The sequence below is a fragment of the Anopheles bellator genome, chromosome 2, assembly GCF_943735745.2.
Source record: "Anopheles bellator chromosome 2, idAnoBellAS_SP24_06.2, whole genome shotgun sequence".
NCBI classification, from domain to species: Eukaryota; Metazoa; Arthropoda; class Insecta; order Diptera; family Culicidae; genus Anopheles; species Anopheles bellator.
Genome location: NC_071286.1, coordinates 22,785,537 through 22,802,400, shown reverse-complemented (window position 1 = coordinate 22,802,400; position 16,864 = coordinate 22,785,537). Strand labels below are relative to the sequence as shown.

Below are 16,864 nucleotides of genomic sequence, written 5' to 3'. Positions count from 1 at the left end.
GAACATCCGTGACGCGCGAGAGTTCATGTGGAAATGAGTTTAAAAGCATCGCCTAATGGTATTCTGTTTTTTCTTTTCCTGCAATTGCGTTTACAATATTTGGTGCTCGCAGATTTATGGAGGGCGCGAAATGAAATCGCACCGACGATTGGGAATTTTAGTTAAATAGTTTTTCTTTCTGCCGTAGCCATGATTCCGCGGCACTTTGAGTATTTCCCAGGGCGTTGTTCTGAATAAGATTAAATATTTATACAGAAATACCATTGTTCCATTCATGCATTCGGGGTTTTACCACTTGCAATCTCTGCGAATGCGGAAAAATGTTTGCATTGGAAATTCGCGGTCGTGAGACTACCGCAGAAAATGAACGAATGAATGCAGTGGAAAGTATTTTCGATCGACCAACAGACCAGCCGCCAGCTGAAAGACGACGTAGCAAGACACAACCAGACACGGCACAGAGAAATTTCCCCCATTTTTTTTATCTTTTTCCTCGATCTCTCGGCTCCATTCTCTATGAAAAACAAACAAAAAAACCGCCCGCCGACGAGACACTAAAATGAGCTAAAATGTCTGTAGAAAATACAATTATGGCACCATTAGAAAATAATTTCACACCAACACTGCCCGACACAAAAATGGGCTTCGGCAGAAAGCTCCCCGTGCAACGGCAAAGTTTCATCGCCAAAGTGACCACCCCTGTTTGGTGTTTCCTTTTTCTTTCCAAAGGACATCGCGTTCTCTACGCGAGAAGTTTTCTCAATTTCATTTCATTGAATAATAATCATTTTGTCTCCTGCCGACCGGCTGTTGGTGCTCCTCGTGAAAAATGGTGTACAACAAACGCGGTGGAAAGAAAATTCCCCCGAAGCGTGGTGGTCCGTTGCCTGGCCGTTCGTTCGTTGTCACGAGAGGAAAAATCTTATTAGCCTTTTAAACATCAAGAAAAGCGTCGAAAGCACAAGGTAAACATGGGGAAATGGAAATTTCTCGCCAACCGATCGAAGATAGCGCAAGAAACAGAAGGAAACCGTGCACTCGAACGACCCAGAGAGTGTATCGTCGGTGCCAGAAGCTGTCGGAGCCAATCCGTGGAAAATCGAAACGTAAAAACGGAAATGGAACAACACCAATAACATCATTATTGATAACATACATAAACCCCTGAACCCCAGCGACGAGCGCAGGGAAACGAATTAAATATAAGAAAAGGGACCGGTGTCGGGATCTGTTTCCCGTTCGAAACAGGGCTTTGTGGTGCATCTGACCGGGGCGGCCACGATTCACTTGGCTCCGATCCGTCGGCCTTCCGTCCATTTCCGGCACGGAAGGCCGACGGATCGGTTGCGCGTCCCTTTTTTTTGCAAATTGGATCATTTCCTGCGTGTTCTGTTCGGCCTTTGATTGGCCGTTAGTTTAGTGCTCCCTGTTTCCGGCCTCCAGCCTTCTGGGTGGATAGTTTACATTTTTCTGGCACATTTTCAATGTTGTTTTCCATCAGGTCCGGACACGTTTCCGGGACCGAAGAAAGGCTAGGGCGACCTTTGGATAGCCGGGAGCAATAGTGCTTTATTGAATGATTCAATTCGAACGCTTTGACGCTGTCTCAGTTTTACTGTCTTTTTCCATCACAAAGGACTGGCCGGGTTCTTAACGAATTTAAGTCAGTCACCGGGAGGTACCGTGAGATTGGCCGTAGTCGTTGTAGCGTATAATCGAACTTTGTTGTTTCAAGAAGAAAGCCACGGTGGTAGGAAAGGTTCATTTGGCCAGGGGAATGTTGGTGAAATTTAATTCACTGGTTGAAGTAACAACCAGCGAACAGCGTGACGTTGGGCTGTATCCGGCTTTCAACCAATCGACGAGTTCATCGTGAGATTATGTAAATGGACAGCGAATGAAAGAAGATTCATCAGAGTTGAGTCCAGGTTTTGGCTAAGCGATTTCAGCAGACAAAGACAGCTTAGAAATTCGTTTCTGTTGATTTAACAATCTTAGCGTATACTTTTTTGCGTTTCAAAAACTTCGCGTTACGAGGGGTACGTAAAAATGAAACCAACAGCCACCGGTGAACCGTGATATGGTCCTAAGTCCTTCCACGTAAGTTCTTCTTTAAAACGAACTATTGATTATGTGAACTCAAATGTCGCCTGTGCGCCACACCAGGAACGGGTATCACATTTCTCGCACTCCAACGCGACTCCTGCTCGCGCAATGGCAGCCACGTGGGCCCGAAACGGTTGATCTTTTGCAGCTAACCATCGTCATCATCGTTCTCATTATTTTCGTCCTTTCAGCCCGTTTGACTCGAGCCAAACACCCACACATGTTAGCGCCATGCTCGACAAGGACATCGGTGTTGGATGAAACTTGTTTTATGCTGCAATTTGTAAATCCTTTTGAAATTTGAATAACACCGTCGTATGTCGGCTCCAGGTGACGACACTCTCGAGTCCCAGAGTGACAGCGCACGGTAACGTGCACTGATAACATACCTCCCTCAAAGATTGCCCAGCCGCCCGTCCGTCAGTGGCATCCAACCGGTCGCCACCGGCAGTCAGAAAGCCGTCATTAGTTATGCAAATTCGCCCGGCTGTGAAGAGCCGGGCGTTGTTGGCCATTGTTCTGGTCCCCGGTGGCCATTGCGGAAGTGACGCGACGCGCTGCCATGGGCTCAGCTACGGACGATTGCGACGCAATACGAGATTATTGCCCGGGAGATAATCTAAGCTTAAAACATCTGCAAACCAGAACGAAGACCGTCGTCTAGGGGGGCATTGGACAAAGGTGACACGGGCTTCGAGAGATGTGTTTGTGTATGTGTGGGGGACATAATCTCCGGCTTTAATTGGTGACGATCAATGTAAATGGCGTTTGGGAGGAATAAGTGTCGGAGGAAAGCTGTCGCTGAGTGGGTTAATTGAAATGTTTCCCATTTGGTTCGGTTCGGAATCGAATTCAAACTTTTCTTTCTGTTAAACCATTATGAAAATTGAAGATAAGGAGGTCAAATTTCGTATTGCAATTTTGACGATTGGATTGCTAAGCTCTCACATCCGAAACCGAGCTAAATCCAGACTGGAGATCAGAACGTTGTCAACTGTTTGTTTACCTGTGGCCTGTGTCCGATTAGCCATGCGACAAGAGTGTGTGCGAAAGAGACAGCGGAATGATGAGTTTGACAGCTATCGATCCGAATTCCGATCACTCGATCGCACAGTCCTCCAGTGTAACTCGCCGTAAGTTACTTGCTCCGGCGTCGTGGAACTTTTTGATAACAAAATAAATCGGCTATTCAGTTTTGAGTGTTAACGTGCCTTCTTGACATACTAAGTGATCAATTTTGAAGATCAGTATAGTGATAGTGATTACAGAAATCGTGGCTTTTTCCTCGTAAGAGAGTGCCGTGCAGCGCCAATGTGTGTACGATAATGAGTGGCAGAGAGAGAGAGCTCGTCGCTGTGTGTCCCTTCGGACTTCTCTTTCGCTCTCTGTTCTGTTTCGTTGGCGCGATCGGAAACCGGACTTTCAAGCGATCGTGACAACCGACACGTAAGTAAAAACTAATAGAAATGTATGCACCATCCAAAACCGAATGAAATTAAACAACGTTCATTAAAATCAGAGTTCGAAATACGCTCCACTGTTTGTTCGTCGGACGCAATTTGCCTTTAGTATGAAATGAAATTCCCAGCAGAATACTCGTAAATTTCCCAAAAGTCATCTCCTTTTCCGTCAACCCTCGTTCATGTTCCTGAGCATGAGCTGCTTTTCATCGGCCCACGTGAGCTCGCTGAATACCAATTGAAAGCATTCGCTTTCAGGGTGGGCTTTCGGTGCAGGGTGTGGGCAGAATGTGCATTTCTCCAAAGTGCAGTTATGTTTCGTGCACATGCGAAACATGCGAAGGGATGCGGGAACGAGCGCCACCCGTTGGTCGTTTATAATTGCCAACCGTTTATCATCGAACTTAATGGCGGAAAACGAGCCTGCCATCTCCAGGGAACTGCCAACCCTGCACCGGCGGTAAATTATAGTCCGCTTCAGGTGAACACCGCCACAGATCGCCACTCTGAGCATCCTTGAGCAACACGTGATGACGCAGGACGGAGGCACTGGGATGCCACAAACATCAGCGCGCATCGATCGATGGCGTGTGTCGGTGATGAATGTTGGGGCCATTTAAATCGATACAAACGTTTCGAGCAGCAGCGAAAAGCCATTTACTAAAACTACTCTAAACTACGTTCTCGAGTGATATCTGTTTTTGCTCATAACCCCAGTATTTCCCGGGTCTCTGATCTCCAACCCCGAAACGAATGCCTTCTTCTTCCAGCCCATCAAACTCATCACTCAAATGGAGCGAAGCACGGCGAATGTACGACAAACGGAATAAAAAGGGGAGTTTCGTGGGTATGAATGGAGCTCTAACGGGTTACGACGTCTTCGACGTGATGTCGTTCACAATGAAAACCCTCCAAACTCACTTACCAACACGTTACCCAAAACAAGGCTGTTGTTGGTGCGGTTCGATGCGTTCGAGTGGCGAAAGAAGAAAAAAACAATTTGGCGTCTGTTCTGCTCCGGTTCGGTGCCATTTACGATTATAAACCTCTGCGCCTATCGCCCGCCCGGGCACAACAGCATAACGGCCAGGTCGATCCCTTTTTACGGTGCGGCCCCTTCGGCAAGGAAGCACAGCACATTGGGGTTTAAGAAATCATATCCTTCGAATGGGCCAAACTGCACGCCACCTTTAAGGGCCTCTTTCCCCCTAATGGGGTGTGTTGAAGGGGGCGAGGCGGATCATAAAGAAGGCCAACATTACCTATCGATACATTTTATCCGCCCCGAGGAATGTGGGGAGTGAAAGGGTTGTTTGCATGTTCACCACCTCGCTGTCGTTAGCGTTCAATCATTGGCGTCGTCCGTTTCACGGATGAGCGGCAAAATATGGATTCAATTTTTCAATTTTTCTCAACCGAATCATGTAACGCCCTCTGAGGGATCCCCCGGGGGAACTGACTGCCGAGGAGCGTCAACGACAGTATGCTTCGACCTGTGACGGAAGAGAAAATCAGGAAAGGTAAACATGGCACGGTGTTTGTGGGACAATATTTCTCCGGGATAATATTGTTGTAGCCATTATTTGAACAAGATTTATCATTATTTTAAGCGGCCTTGTGCCTTCGGACACAAGCAGGGTTAATTTTTGGTATTTGTTCCTCAATTATATGATACAGTTCCATTAAATAAATAAGAAAATATAAGCTGGCATTCACATAAAACTAAATCTTCGGAATTCAATCAAACTAAGAGGCCTTAGAATTGGGAAGAATTCATTTATGTCTTTCAGCAACAGCAATTCATTGTGACAGGCGCATCGTTTTCCAGTGGATCGAACAGTTTGCTACGAAGCATTCAGATTTAGAGGAGTTGTTAGAGGAGCATTCAGATTTAGAGGAGTTGTAACGTTATTTTGGTCACTCATGTCGAAGGTCCGACAAAGCGAGATTTAAAAATTTCGAAACCGATCAATTTGGTCACATTGAGCAAAAGTGTAATTCATACAAGTTATGCAGATCGTGTCAATTGATCAATGTCAATGACAAGTATCCTGCCAACGTTTGGCCAAACTTCAACAGCAGCATTAAAACGACACTAATCTACAAAATTTTCCTCAACTTTATAATAATGCAGCAGAGATGATGACCAGATGCCCCATTGTCTCGATACGTCGATTAAATAACGATTTTAAACGTCCCTGGCTTCAGCCACCAAAGTCAAACATTGGAATCCAGCAATGTTTTAAGAGTTTCAATCGCTCCGACGCTCTGGATGGTACTAATTGATCAATTTCTCCTCAAACAGTTCTACATTGGCATCTTAATACCCGCTCTAATCCCGTCAGCTTTATGAGCCGAAGTCGTAGAACATTGCAGTTAACAGCCCGCTAGAAGCCAACGGTCGTTGAAACTAAGGGCTGTACGCATCGTGTAACCCCCCTAACCCGGAAACCGTCGCATATCACAAGCATGCTCCTTACTCCTGTCGTCGGGACAATTTCTCTTCAGTTCTGAGCAGGTGTCTTGTTAACGGAACACACATTTCCACTCTGGAGTCGCTCTAGTCGCTCCCTTTTTGAAGTAAATTGCAGGAAATGCGCGGCAAGGTGTGTAGATTTTAAGTTTTACTTCAGGCCTCCCTTTGGGGACTGCGTGCCGTGGCAACGGATAACGAAAGTTTGGCCAGGCGCGAAACTGGCTGGCGCATTTCCTTATCGTACCGCACAATTTCCGGCCGCAAGTACCGGGAAAAACCCCGAACCAGAAAGCTGCCTGGAAGGTGGCGCTCCCGTAAAGTAACTTTATTTTCAGCCGTCGACGCCAAAAGACGATAAGCCCGCCCCCGGGCACCCCTGTGGGGGGTGGAAAACAAACATAGTTCTGCTATTTGTCTAGGCTTTTGGTGGCTTCCGGCTTGCGGCGATGCGACACACTGGGGCACGTCGAACGGGTGTGTGGCGAACAATTTATGTTTCCTCCGTCGGTCGCCGTGGCCGGTGAAGAACTCACTTTCCCGCAGGAAGCGACCGGGGAGACTTAATGACTCATTTGTATTTTAATATTTTCCGAGCCATAGTGGAAAATAGTGGCAAATACCAGGACCGGCGAAGAATGCCCGGTGCTGAAAAACGTGCTGCGTACACGCTGCAGGCAAACAAAGTTTTGCGAAGCTTTGAAGCGGAGCATAGTTGTTAGCGGTCGGGAGAGCGGAATTTTTGTCCGACCTGCGATGGGTCTGTCGATGGCACAAGTTTCATAAGAAAGAAAACCACAAGAAGCTAGTGCCCGCAGGGTGCGTTGAGTTGAGTTGAGTTGAGTCTGCTGGTAGTGAAGCTAATTTTTATCGCCACATGTCCATATGTTTTTGAAAGTATAAAAGATATCAAAATATTATACTTTTTATGTAACGTTTTATCAGACCAAAGAATTATACAGGCTGAACAATGATTTTTTTAAATGCATTTTAAATGTAATTTTTAAAGCATTTCTTAAAGAAAATAGATGCTTCGACTACCAATGTAATTGGTCCTCGACAACATTGGAACGATTGCGTATCCTCTAACCCAGCACAATAAGCGATACTTCTTCCGACGAGCCGTCAGCCAAGAGAAATAGCCTATTTGTCGAGCGAAGGCTTTTCACTTTTCGCAATTTCCTCCGAGCGATTTGGACAACAGAGTTAGGTGCCGGTGGCGTGGTAGCGTGTCGCGGAATCTGGTTGCGTCGCGCTTTGACAGCTGTCGTTCGCGGTGACGTGTTTGTTGACGTGGCGAATGGTATTGCGAGCGGAAAAGGACGGACATGAACACAGATCAAATAAATAGCAAATGCCGTGCGGGTGGAAAAAAAACGAAACGAACAAGACGACATTTGACATTGAAAGCGGCGCTGTTTGATTGAATTTTCCAATTTAATTTTGCAAGTAGCCCGAAAAAGTGGCCCTTCAAACAGCCGACCGACGGGAAGGGCAGGTGGCGTTTGGCTTGTTTTACCGGATGCTGTGAAATTATTTGATGATTGACAAATCGTTTTCAGTAGGGCCGAAAAAGTTAGTAAGCGTTTCGAGGCCCTCGGGGTCAGTTTGGCTGCTCGAAAAAGGCGCCACCGATTGGGGTAAACAGTGGAAGGCTCCAAGGACACGTGATGGCGCGGTACACCTTCACATCGGGAGTACGATAACAAATTGGTGTTAAAAATCCATTAATTTACACCTGCGGCTGTAATGGGCGAAGAAAGTTACCCAACATCACCCAACCGAAACCGGCACAACTCTTCCTTACGGATCTGGTATCGATTTTCTATTTACCGATTCGGCAGCGACAGGGAATTTTCCCCCGCTTGTGTGGAGCCTATGCCTGCCACCGGACACGGGACACGGGTGATGTGTTTTATGGGAAAAGTTTTTGCCGGCCGGCTGATTTCCCCGGGGGACGGGCCGACAACCCGGCACACGGGACGATCCTTGGCGTGTGTAGGTAATAAAACGAAAAAACTCAGAACGTCTCAGTAAAGTAGTACGCCCAAGCCATTGTGGTCGACTGCGGGAGTCTAAATAAGGTACTTCTTAAATCCGTATGTTTGAGTTCGATTCTTGCATAATGCTGATACAACTTTTATTTGTTTTACACAAACGAGCGCCCGTGTGGGTTACGAGAAATCGAAAGTCACTAAATTGTCGGTCATTTAGTGAGTGCCGAGGCGATTCGCCCTGCCGCTCGAATTCGTTCCGCAGTGACAGTAAATTACAAGCCCCCGGTACGTGTGACATTCTCGGTAGCTAGGCGGCCGTAAATCAATTCTGGAGCAGTGCGTAATGGCGCGGTGCAGTCGGTCGGTTGGAAAATCGAACGATTTCTGTGCCCTGGTCCCTGGGATTCCGGAGTGTTCCGTCCCGTGAGCGAATGTGACCAGATGGTTGCGTTGGGAAAGTTTCCGCAACGCAACCGGCCGCCGGAAGTGAACCGTCGTCTTCGAGTCCGATGCGGCACTGGTAAGACATTTGGCCCCACTTATGGCATACGGGGACGACGGGAAACTTATTTTTAAATCATGATGATGGTTCGTGCTCCGCCCTTTGCCGTAATGTCCCCCCTCGCGATAATTCTGTGTTGCGAAATCAAAAGTTTTCTGTGAAGTATTGTCGCTGGGTTGGGTGGAGGATTTATATTGGAAACGGCGTGCTGGCGAAACGGAACGGAAAGGAACCGCATCCTGGCAGGACTGCCCGATAATCGGAAATATTAGGGAAGGAATTTTGGGGACCATCTCGGGGAACAAACTTGCTCCAAACGAAGGATGGCGCGCTGAAGACGCGCTGAAGACGGAACAGCCTTAAAGAAATGATAGAAAATTAGTAACGATGTAAGGTAGGGGATGGACATGTATTTGTCCCTTGAGTAATTGACAATGAAGGGAGCGTTTTCTATTTTTCCTAACGACGGCATGATTGTAGCAAAACACTCAGAAGTGAACTTCTTCTTTATGGAACTTACACTTGCTGACTAATAAAATAACCACAAAATTGAATTTATAAAAATCTGTTTCTATTACTGTACATGCGTCATTAATTTTAAAAGTCGCGCCCGATGCGGCTACTCGGCCACTCCAAGTTCCCAGTTTTCCCGTTCCAGGCCAGACAAAGCATCCGACTGATGTGGTGACGGCCGTTGCGGACGGCCTACATCCAATTAGACTAATTTGCAAACAATACACCATGTTCTAAACATAGGCCGAGCGCATGTTGCACGCTGAGGTACACCACAGTGTCATCGATGGCCGGAAGTCGAAGGCCGGCAAAATGGGCAGTAGACGTGCAATTTGATATTGTCACTGGTGACAAGCTGGGTGTGAGAAGCTAATTTAATATTACCCTGCAAAACATGGCGCTCACAAGCTGTGGGACCTACCTTTGGATGTTCGATAGGGTTTATGAAAATACTTTGTTAGATCCTTTGCCAAAGGCTTACAAAACACTTGATGAGTATGAGGGTTTATCGTGGAAATTTAATTATTGAAACAATACAGCGCGACAGATTTGGTACTAATGCTGTGAAGCAAAAGCTCCGTAAACGTATTATTTCGTATTAGGTATCCTTCTAATACTTCGTTCTCTAACTCCCACTAATACAGGTCGCCGATGCGGTGAGCCGTGACATTGTAAGTAAACACACGCTTTTAAGTCTACGGTAGGCGATTCCTGTTCCGAAGCTGAAGTTCGTTAGCACCGCAGGGTCGCTATCAAACGGAGAAATTACATTTTACGCCCAAACGCAACGCAAACCCACCGACCGGGCGAAGATACCCGACGCATTACGGGTTACAAGGAGAGGACTCCTCGCCCGAAGGAGCCTCCCAGAAGTCCTGCACGGTGCCACGGCACGATTATCGGTCGCGTTCCGAGCGTACATTAATTCATGCTTATTTATTGTCGTCTTTAATTTCAGTTAACTTTTCCATTAGAGAAACTTTTGAGCAGGTGAAGTCGAATTCGCCGTCGCCGGTGCCGTCCCCTTGGTAGTTAAAGAAGGAACTCTTCCCGGGTGCCGTAAATTTTGCGCCCGTGAGGGTAGTTTAGTGGGAAACTTAAGTAAGAGTTCCTACTCGAATGGGGAAAATTTTCCGTAAAGAATGCACTCGTTTCGCAAATGACCAAGCGTCCAGAGCCTGTTTCGGTGGCACGGCGATTGTTTACCGACTTGCGAAAATGCTTTGGGAATGCGTGGCTCGCAGTTGCGAAGGAAACAGGGGGTGTAAAATTTTATAAAAGTTTCCTAACCGTTTGGCGAACGGTGACTTAATGGGTTAAACGTTTCCTAAATTACAACCTAAACTCAATTACCTTCCGCCGGAGGGCGGAGGTATTTTTGTGACTAATCTAATTGTGTCACCAAATTTGCCAGACACTTGAGCTTTCCTTTCGAAGTAGTTGCTGCGGTTCAGGGAAGACAACGGAAAAAGCTCCCACGTTTGGAGCAACGGTTAACTCGCAGAGCTGTGTCGTAGAATGGAAAGAGATGCTTTCTTTGTAATGGAGTATACGAGACCTTTATTTGTTTTCGAGAGGTTTCCCGTGCGAAAATATATAGTCGCCGGTTTCCGTGTACAAAAAGGTATCAACTTTCTTTAGAGATGTTTGTTATTCTTAACGTAAGTAGCTTTTGAATCGATGCGATGCCCGCAAGACTCGTTCTACTGGAGGTTCAGCTTCCAAATTGATGGTAGTGAAACGAGATACCATTTCACGCCATTGATATGGAGGGTTCCTGGTAAAACATTCGCATCACGAACAAAAACGTGAAAATAAAATGCTCTCACACATTATTTGCGCTGACTTTTATGTGCACGCGGAACCAATTACTATAAATACAGAAAGAGATAAAATTCACACGAAATAAAACGGCCATCGTGAGAACCAATGATGCCTTTTTAATTAATAACCAATAATAGATCGATAGCGCGGATAATGTTTTGACACGGTTTTAATTACCCCAAGGGCTGTTGGGCGATCGCTTTTTAATGTTCAATAAGCCACAAGGCAAACATTTCGCGGGCCAGGCAATAAAAAGGAGCACGCAACATACGATATACGTTACCTCGCGGCAGCAGTCCATTTTCGATCACTTTGGCCTCCAACAGCAGTCGGGGCAGTAGCAAGCAGATCGCCGTGATGATGTGTATGAACGCCGACGTTGGCCCACCGTGAATCCAAAGGGAACTGGAAAAAAAAAATGGAAGGAAACCGTTTAATGTTAATAAAAGTTTCAATATCGCGTGGCTCGTAGCAGTTGGCTCAACAGGATGCCACCGTTGGGATTTTTCTTCATACAATGGGACACACATTTTATGAGGCATTAACTACTGAAATAAAGTCAAATTCGCCAGAGGGCAAGCTTTAAGGACCATCCGTTTGCACAGGCAGCGAGTGCGAAGCCGAGAGACCGAAACGGCCAAGCGAAGAAATGAAGCCATGCAAAACGCCAAAGTCACTTAATTCAAATAGCTCCGGGGCAACTCTTCAGTGTAGGTCGCCAGCTCGATGCTGGAAAAGATGAGATTGATCGGGCGAAAATGAGTGACACTCCGGGGCAAACAGATGCCAGTCGGTCTTTGGACAACGACGCCGGGAGCTCGTTTCGTCAAGGAGGTGTCTGCCATTAAGCAAGATGTAAATTTCAAATCGCTCCCCGATTAGTTGGTCCTCGAGTGTTGATGAAGTTCGCTGAAGATGCAACAATTCTTCTCTCTTCTAATCGTTCCTTTTCGTTTGCTTGTACCCATTTTCAGTGAGAATTGAAATCTGAAGCACCGAACCATAGATTTTCTGACGGAAGTCGAACTTCCCCCTTAGGTGAGTGTTCTCTGATGGAAGCCATTTTTGAGGGCATCGAAAAGCTGGCATCTTCAATGCCAGTTGCACTGCGGTGTGGTGGTTTGGATAAGATTTATCGTACAGCAGAACGATGGCGCTGCAGTTTTCACGCCACCTGCGCCAAAACTAAAATAATTTATTATCACCACAACAGATGCATTCTCATCTAAAACGGTCCCACTTCCATGGCCTAGATCCTTTGCAGTTCTACTCTCTAATTGAGCTGCTACGAAAACACCCCGCTGTTCCACTATAATTTTTCGGGCGAAATTGGTACAGTGGTCCCACGATGGCTGCGTTCATTTCCAACAGGATTAGAAGCGGACGACGGGATGATGAATGCTGGATCTCTACCAGCGGAGCGCGTCGGGAAGATCCGACGTACAGGTCGGAGGGAACGGCTCGGTGTCGGAGATGGATGAGCCATCGATGGGGTAGTTTTTAATTAAAGTTGTGCCGTCTCGGAACCGCCGAGAACCGCTACCGAATCTTGCCAGCTCACTGATGAGCTTTTGCATTTTCCGTGCCGGGTCGGCGCGAAAACTTCGCCCAAGCCAGGGCTTCCAGGGCTTCACGAAACAATGTCGATGCGCCGATGTTGGTCGTGGAAAACCACATCTCGAACGGTGTGCTATCGACGAGGGAACATGTGGCTCCTCCGGTGTGCCGTAATGAGAATATAATGAAAATTGCTTTGCTTAGCGCGTGGTGCCACGTCGTCGTGGAGGTGCGTCTCGTGCTAGATCACGCTTCAAATAATTGTCTGACAAGACAAACATAAATACAATTATAGGGCTCTTCTCTTCGTTGCCTGTCGCTAGGTGGAGACTTCGTAGGAAGACGACACCAACGGTTTTGAGAACCTCCCGATTTTGGTGGAACGACTTGAGAAAGTTGTTGTTACAGGAAGTCTAGGATTCCAAAGATTCCACTTACCGGAGCGTTCCCTCGAAGGCTTCCTCTTCGAGCTCGTCGTGCCCGGTAGCGGTGGTCGATCCGGGCCACAGCTTCGTCCCCGAGGCCAGCTTCATGCCATCGTTGGCGAGATTGCCCACGCGAAACAGGGCCGAGGCGAGCAGCAGCGGTAGGAACAGTATCACGAGCCCACAGAACACGATCTGAATGTCCAGCTCGGTGGACGGTTTTTCGTACTTCCAGCTGAGCGCCGACAGGCCGACGTAGCGGTGTGTGCCCTGCACGATCAAGTAGCCCTGCAGGAGCGTTACCAGGATGCCGTACCAGATCGACCACAGGGTGTTGAGGTGTAGCCGACGCCTTCGGTGCTTTCCCGGGCACACTTCGCCTGGCGCCTGGCGACGGAGCGACCCGGAGTTACCGACGTACTGCGTCGTGGCGATGGTGTTACTGCTTGTCAGCACCACGCTGCTGTGCGAGATGCTGGAGTTGAGACTCTGGCACTGCTTGGAGGACGCGGTCGAGGTGGCGGTGATGTTGAGCAGCGACCGGTTCTTCTTCGACACCATCGAGAGGTCGCCTCCGGTCTCGTAGCCGACCAGCGACCCCGTTATCGACATCGTGGCACCGTGTCTGTGTCACGCTGAATAGTTTAGAATGCGACAGAATTATTGAACGTGGCCGCCAACCCGTAGGCTCCCGGGCGCTACCGTTCTAGAGGCTCGGCGTACGTTGGAAGCCAATCTATGCCCGACAGCTCGCGGTTCGAGGTTTAAGATTTATGTTCGGTTCGTTGGACATACTAAGAGAGTGGATGAGCTAGACGCGCGTGGCGAGGCGTGGCGAACGGCGTTTCGATGAGGTGTAGGTAAAGCTGAATAATGTAGCATCTTTTGACCGACGCAAACGACGGCTATGTGTTCTGCAGCAAGCCCTTCGCAGGTGGCCTTCGAAGTGTGGCGTGCATTATTGCGCTGCGCGGATGCGCCCCAACGTCTAGCACAAGATCTGGAATGGAACATCGGAAATGAGGAGCGCTATAGTTATCGATTGACGGACGAACGGTAGAACTGAGGGTAAGAATATGTTGAGCCATTTGAATGTTTCTGCATCAAAACGCTTTTGGTAACTTAAAAACGACAATTAAAGCCCCTTAAATCTAGTGAAAAGCCAATGGCCAGTCTTCAAGTTTGGTGGGTAAGACTACCAGTCTAACACAAACAATGTCGAACGAAGTAGTGCTTAAAGATTTATGGCCCACCCGTGAATCCACCCGTCACGTCAAGGTTTGACCCTGTTTCGACGTGGACAAAAAAAATCCTGACCTGACAGGGAACTTAATAATCTAACCCAAAACTGTGGCTTCCAGTGCGAGAGTAACACACGTTTCGCGTCGCCCGAGCCATCAGTCGTCCTTCTCATTCGGTGGTTTTTGTGGGCTCCCTTCTTGTGGGCTACTTTTTGTTTGGCGCCCAGGTGCTCCTAATCGATGATGTTGGGCCGTCTGTCGAGCAGTGTCCACAATTTTGGCGCCAACGGCAGGTTTAGCGTGCCCCCAGGACTCAAAAAAAAAACCAATAGTTGTAAACAACGTATTGTGTTGGGTTGCCCTCGTTTTCGCCCGGCCTGGCGGTGGGGCGTTCGTGTAATGATGCCGTGGGTCCGCTGCCTGAAGCAAGCTTCTTTCAGATTTGCCGTGGAGCGAGTGAAGAAAAATGAGTTCAAGCGAACGTCGGTCGCGCGCCGGTGTGTCCTTTACCGGTGGCAGCAACGTGCTAAACACGGTGCCACGTTAGGCATGGAATGGTCCAGTGAACTCGCCGGCCCACTTCATCGACGGGAGGCGTTAGCCGCGGTAGGTAAGTGGCTCTCCGGGCCGAGACATGCTGACGTGTAATGGTCATGACGGTGCGATATCGAATCCCGCCGTCGTCTCGAGTGCCCCCGCGTTGGCGACCTTTTTCCCTTGCTCTCACATTATTGTTTATTTGTCTCGCCGGAAACTTCGTTACACCCAACTCCACCGAATTCGAAAGGACGGAGAGCGAAATCAAAGTCTCGTTTAGTTAGCACATTTTCATTCACACTGCACTGATCGATTTAGCCGTACAGTTGCCAAAAACACAGAAGGTCCCGGGAAACGGCACCGACGAAGGACATTCCAGGGAATTCAGTGGTCGGCAGACGTGAAAGGACGTGAAATAAAATCGACCCGGCGTGGAACAGCTGCCGATGGGAGTTTGGGGTGACGGGCCGTGCACCGAGTCGGCAAAGGCCGTTCTGTGGGAAGCATACGGCCCGTTTTTTTTTTGCGCTCGTTGGCGGGTTGGCGAGATTATGGTGATTGTTATGCTGATGAGGACTACCGCGCGCGGCAGCGACGACTGAGCTCCTGCAGCGACGACGATCACGACGATGATAATGTAGTGCAAGTTTTTCGTCAGCCAGAACGAGCCAAAACGGAATGCCACTGCACTCGATCTGCGCCACCCGGGGTATTGCCGTGGGGGGATGCCAAAGAAAAATGTTCATTTACATAATTCGACACCGAGTCCATCTTTTCGGTGAGTTTGCAGAAGGAAGTTCGCAAACTGTTTGCGTTTTGTGTGTCAAATAGAAGGTGCATAAATTAATTTTAATGCAGAAATGGATCTAAAATTTATTCAATGGAAAAGACAAGTTTGTTTAAGAGATTTTCTTAGTACACTCTTTAGGGCGTACCGAGAAAAATGTTAGTAAAAGAATGATGAACATCTGCGAGATTTGATTGGTACGATCATTTAATTTATCCGTGTTTCCAACGAAATGAAAAAATGGTCTCCGCAGATCAGCGTGTGGCCGGACACTTTAAGTACACGAATGGAAAGCTCCCTGGATTATGGGGCTGTAGTTGAGTTGACTATAGTTCTCCAACAAAATCCATTTCAACATCCATTGGTCCATACTTGACGGCTTGGCTTGGTTGACGGACGTGGGTAAGCCTGTTGCATAAGGCACCTGTGCGAGTTTCAACAATTCGGTCCGTCGTAGTCGCAGTCCTTATGTCGGAGTACTAAAACCTACAAACACACACAAGGGACGCGCAGATTGATGGACGACTGCCGATAGTGGCGAGTTACGCGGAAGTGCTCAAGTGCAAGCCAACTCAAGCGACCTACTTTTTCTGCTTTCAAACTCCATCCTTCTTGGCCGCTTGAGGCTGCGCCGTTTCGCCATTTCCTGATGCTGCTTGGCGGTTGAAGTGGCCCTTGGAAGAAAATGAGGCAAAATGAAAGCTCAACTCCTGAGAGACAGAGAGAGAGCGACAGAACCTCGAGTGAAAACTGTGCCACGATAAGTGCCACAGTCCGTAACCGTTCAAAATTGGACAACACCGGCCGCTTCCCTAATGAAAATACTAGCTTCGAGACTGACAAATGCCTAACAACGGAAATCTGAACGAGTGAAACACAAAACGGGAACGGCGGAATGCGAGTCAAGGATAGGGATGGGATTAACCCACCGAGGGAAGATTATGCTCGCCACTCTTTTCGTGGCGACATGTTGGAGTGTGTGGCCAACCCATCCCGGAGGGACTAATTAAAAATCGATATCAATTAGTTGTCTGTTTCGTCGGCAGGGCAAGTTGTTGGCTTGGTATGCGCCAAACTGAACCGGAACGGGCTATCATGGGCTTGTCGCCAATCTGGAACTTGTCGAAAGCCGAAACCGAGCTTGGCCCAATGCCAACTATAATAAGCCGATCAATTATCATTATCCACTCGACCGGAAACGATCCTCTTTGACATCGAACTATCGTCAATTCTGTGGCGGTAATTAAAATGCATGCCAAAGGCGGTTGGCAAATAATTAAAACGTGTTTCGCGAGGACCCTGCTGACTAGAAAGTTAAGATGGATTTGAAAGGAAAACTAGAATAATAGGAAAATCGTTTGGTTGAATCCTTTTCGAACGCACCAGTCAAAGCGTCAATCAGGAGTTAGACCGGGATGCTTCTATGGGAGGTTAATTTAATA

At 47.8% G+C, this 16,864-nt stretch overlaps 1 protein-coding gene across 1 annotated transcript in view; it reads right to left on the bottom strand.

Annotated features, from left to right (window-relative positions):
• The window catches only part of LOC131207195 (protein tincar), a 29,941-nt gene extending 16,472 nt beyond the window's left edge, over nucleotides 1–13,469 (bottom strand). Inside the window, exons 1-2 of the mRNA XM_058199806.1 lie at nucleotides 12,871–13,469; nucleotides 11,159–11,280 (exon numbers count right to left, since the gene is read on the bottom strand). Of these exons, the coding sequence (XP_058055789.1) occupies nucleotides 11,159–11,280; nucleotides 12,871–13,469 (721 nt within the window). The remainder of the gene's footprint in view (nucleotides 1–11,158; nucleotides 11,281–12,870) is intronic.
• Between the last annotated feature and the right edge of the window lie 3,395 nt (nucleotides 13,470–16,864).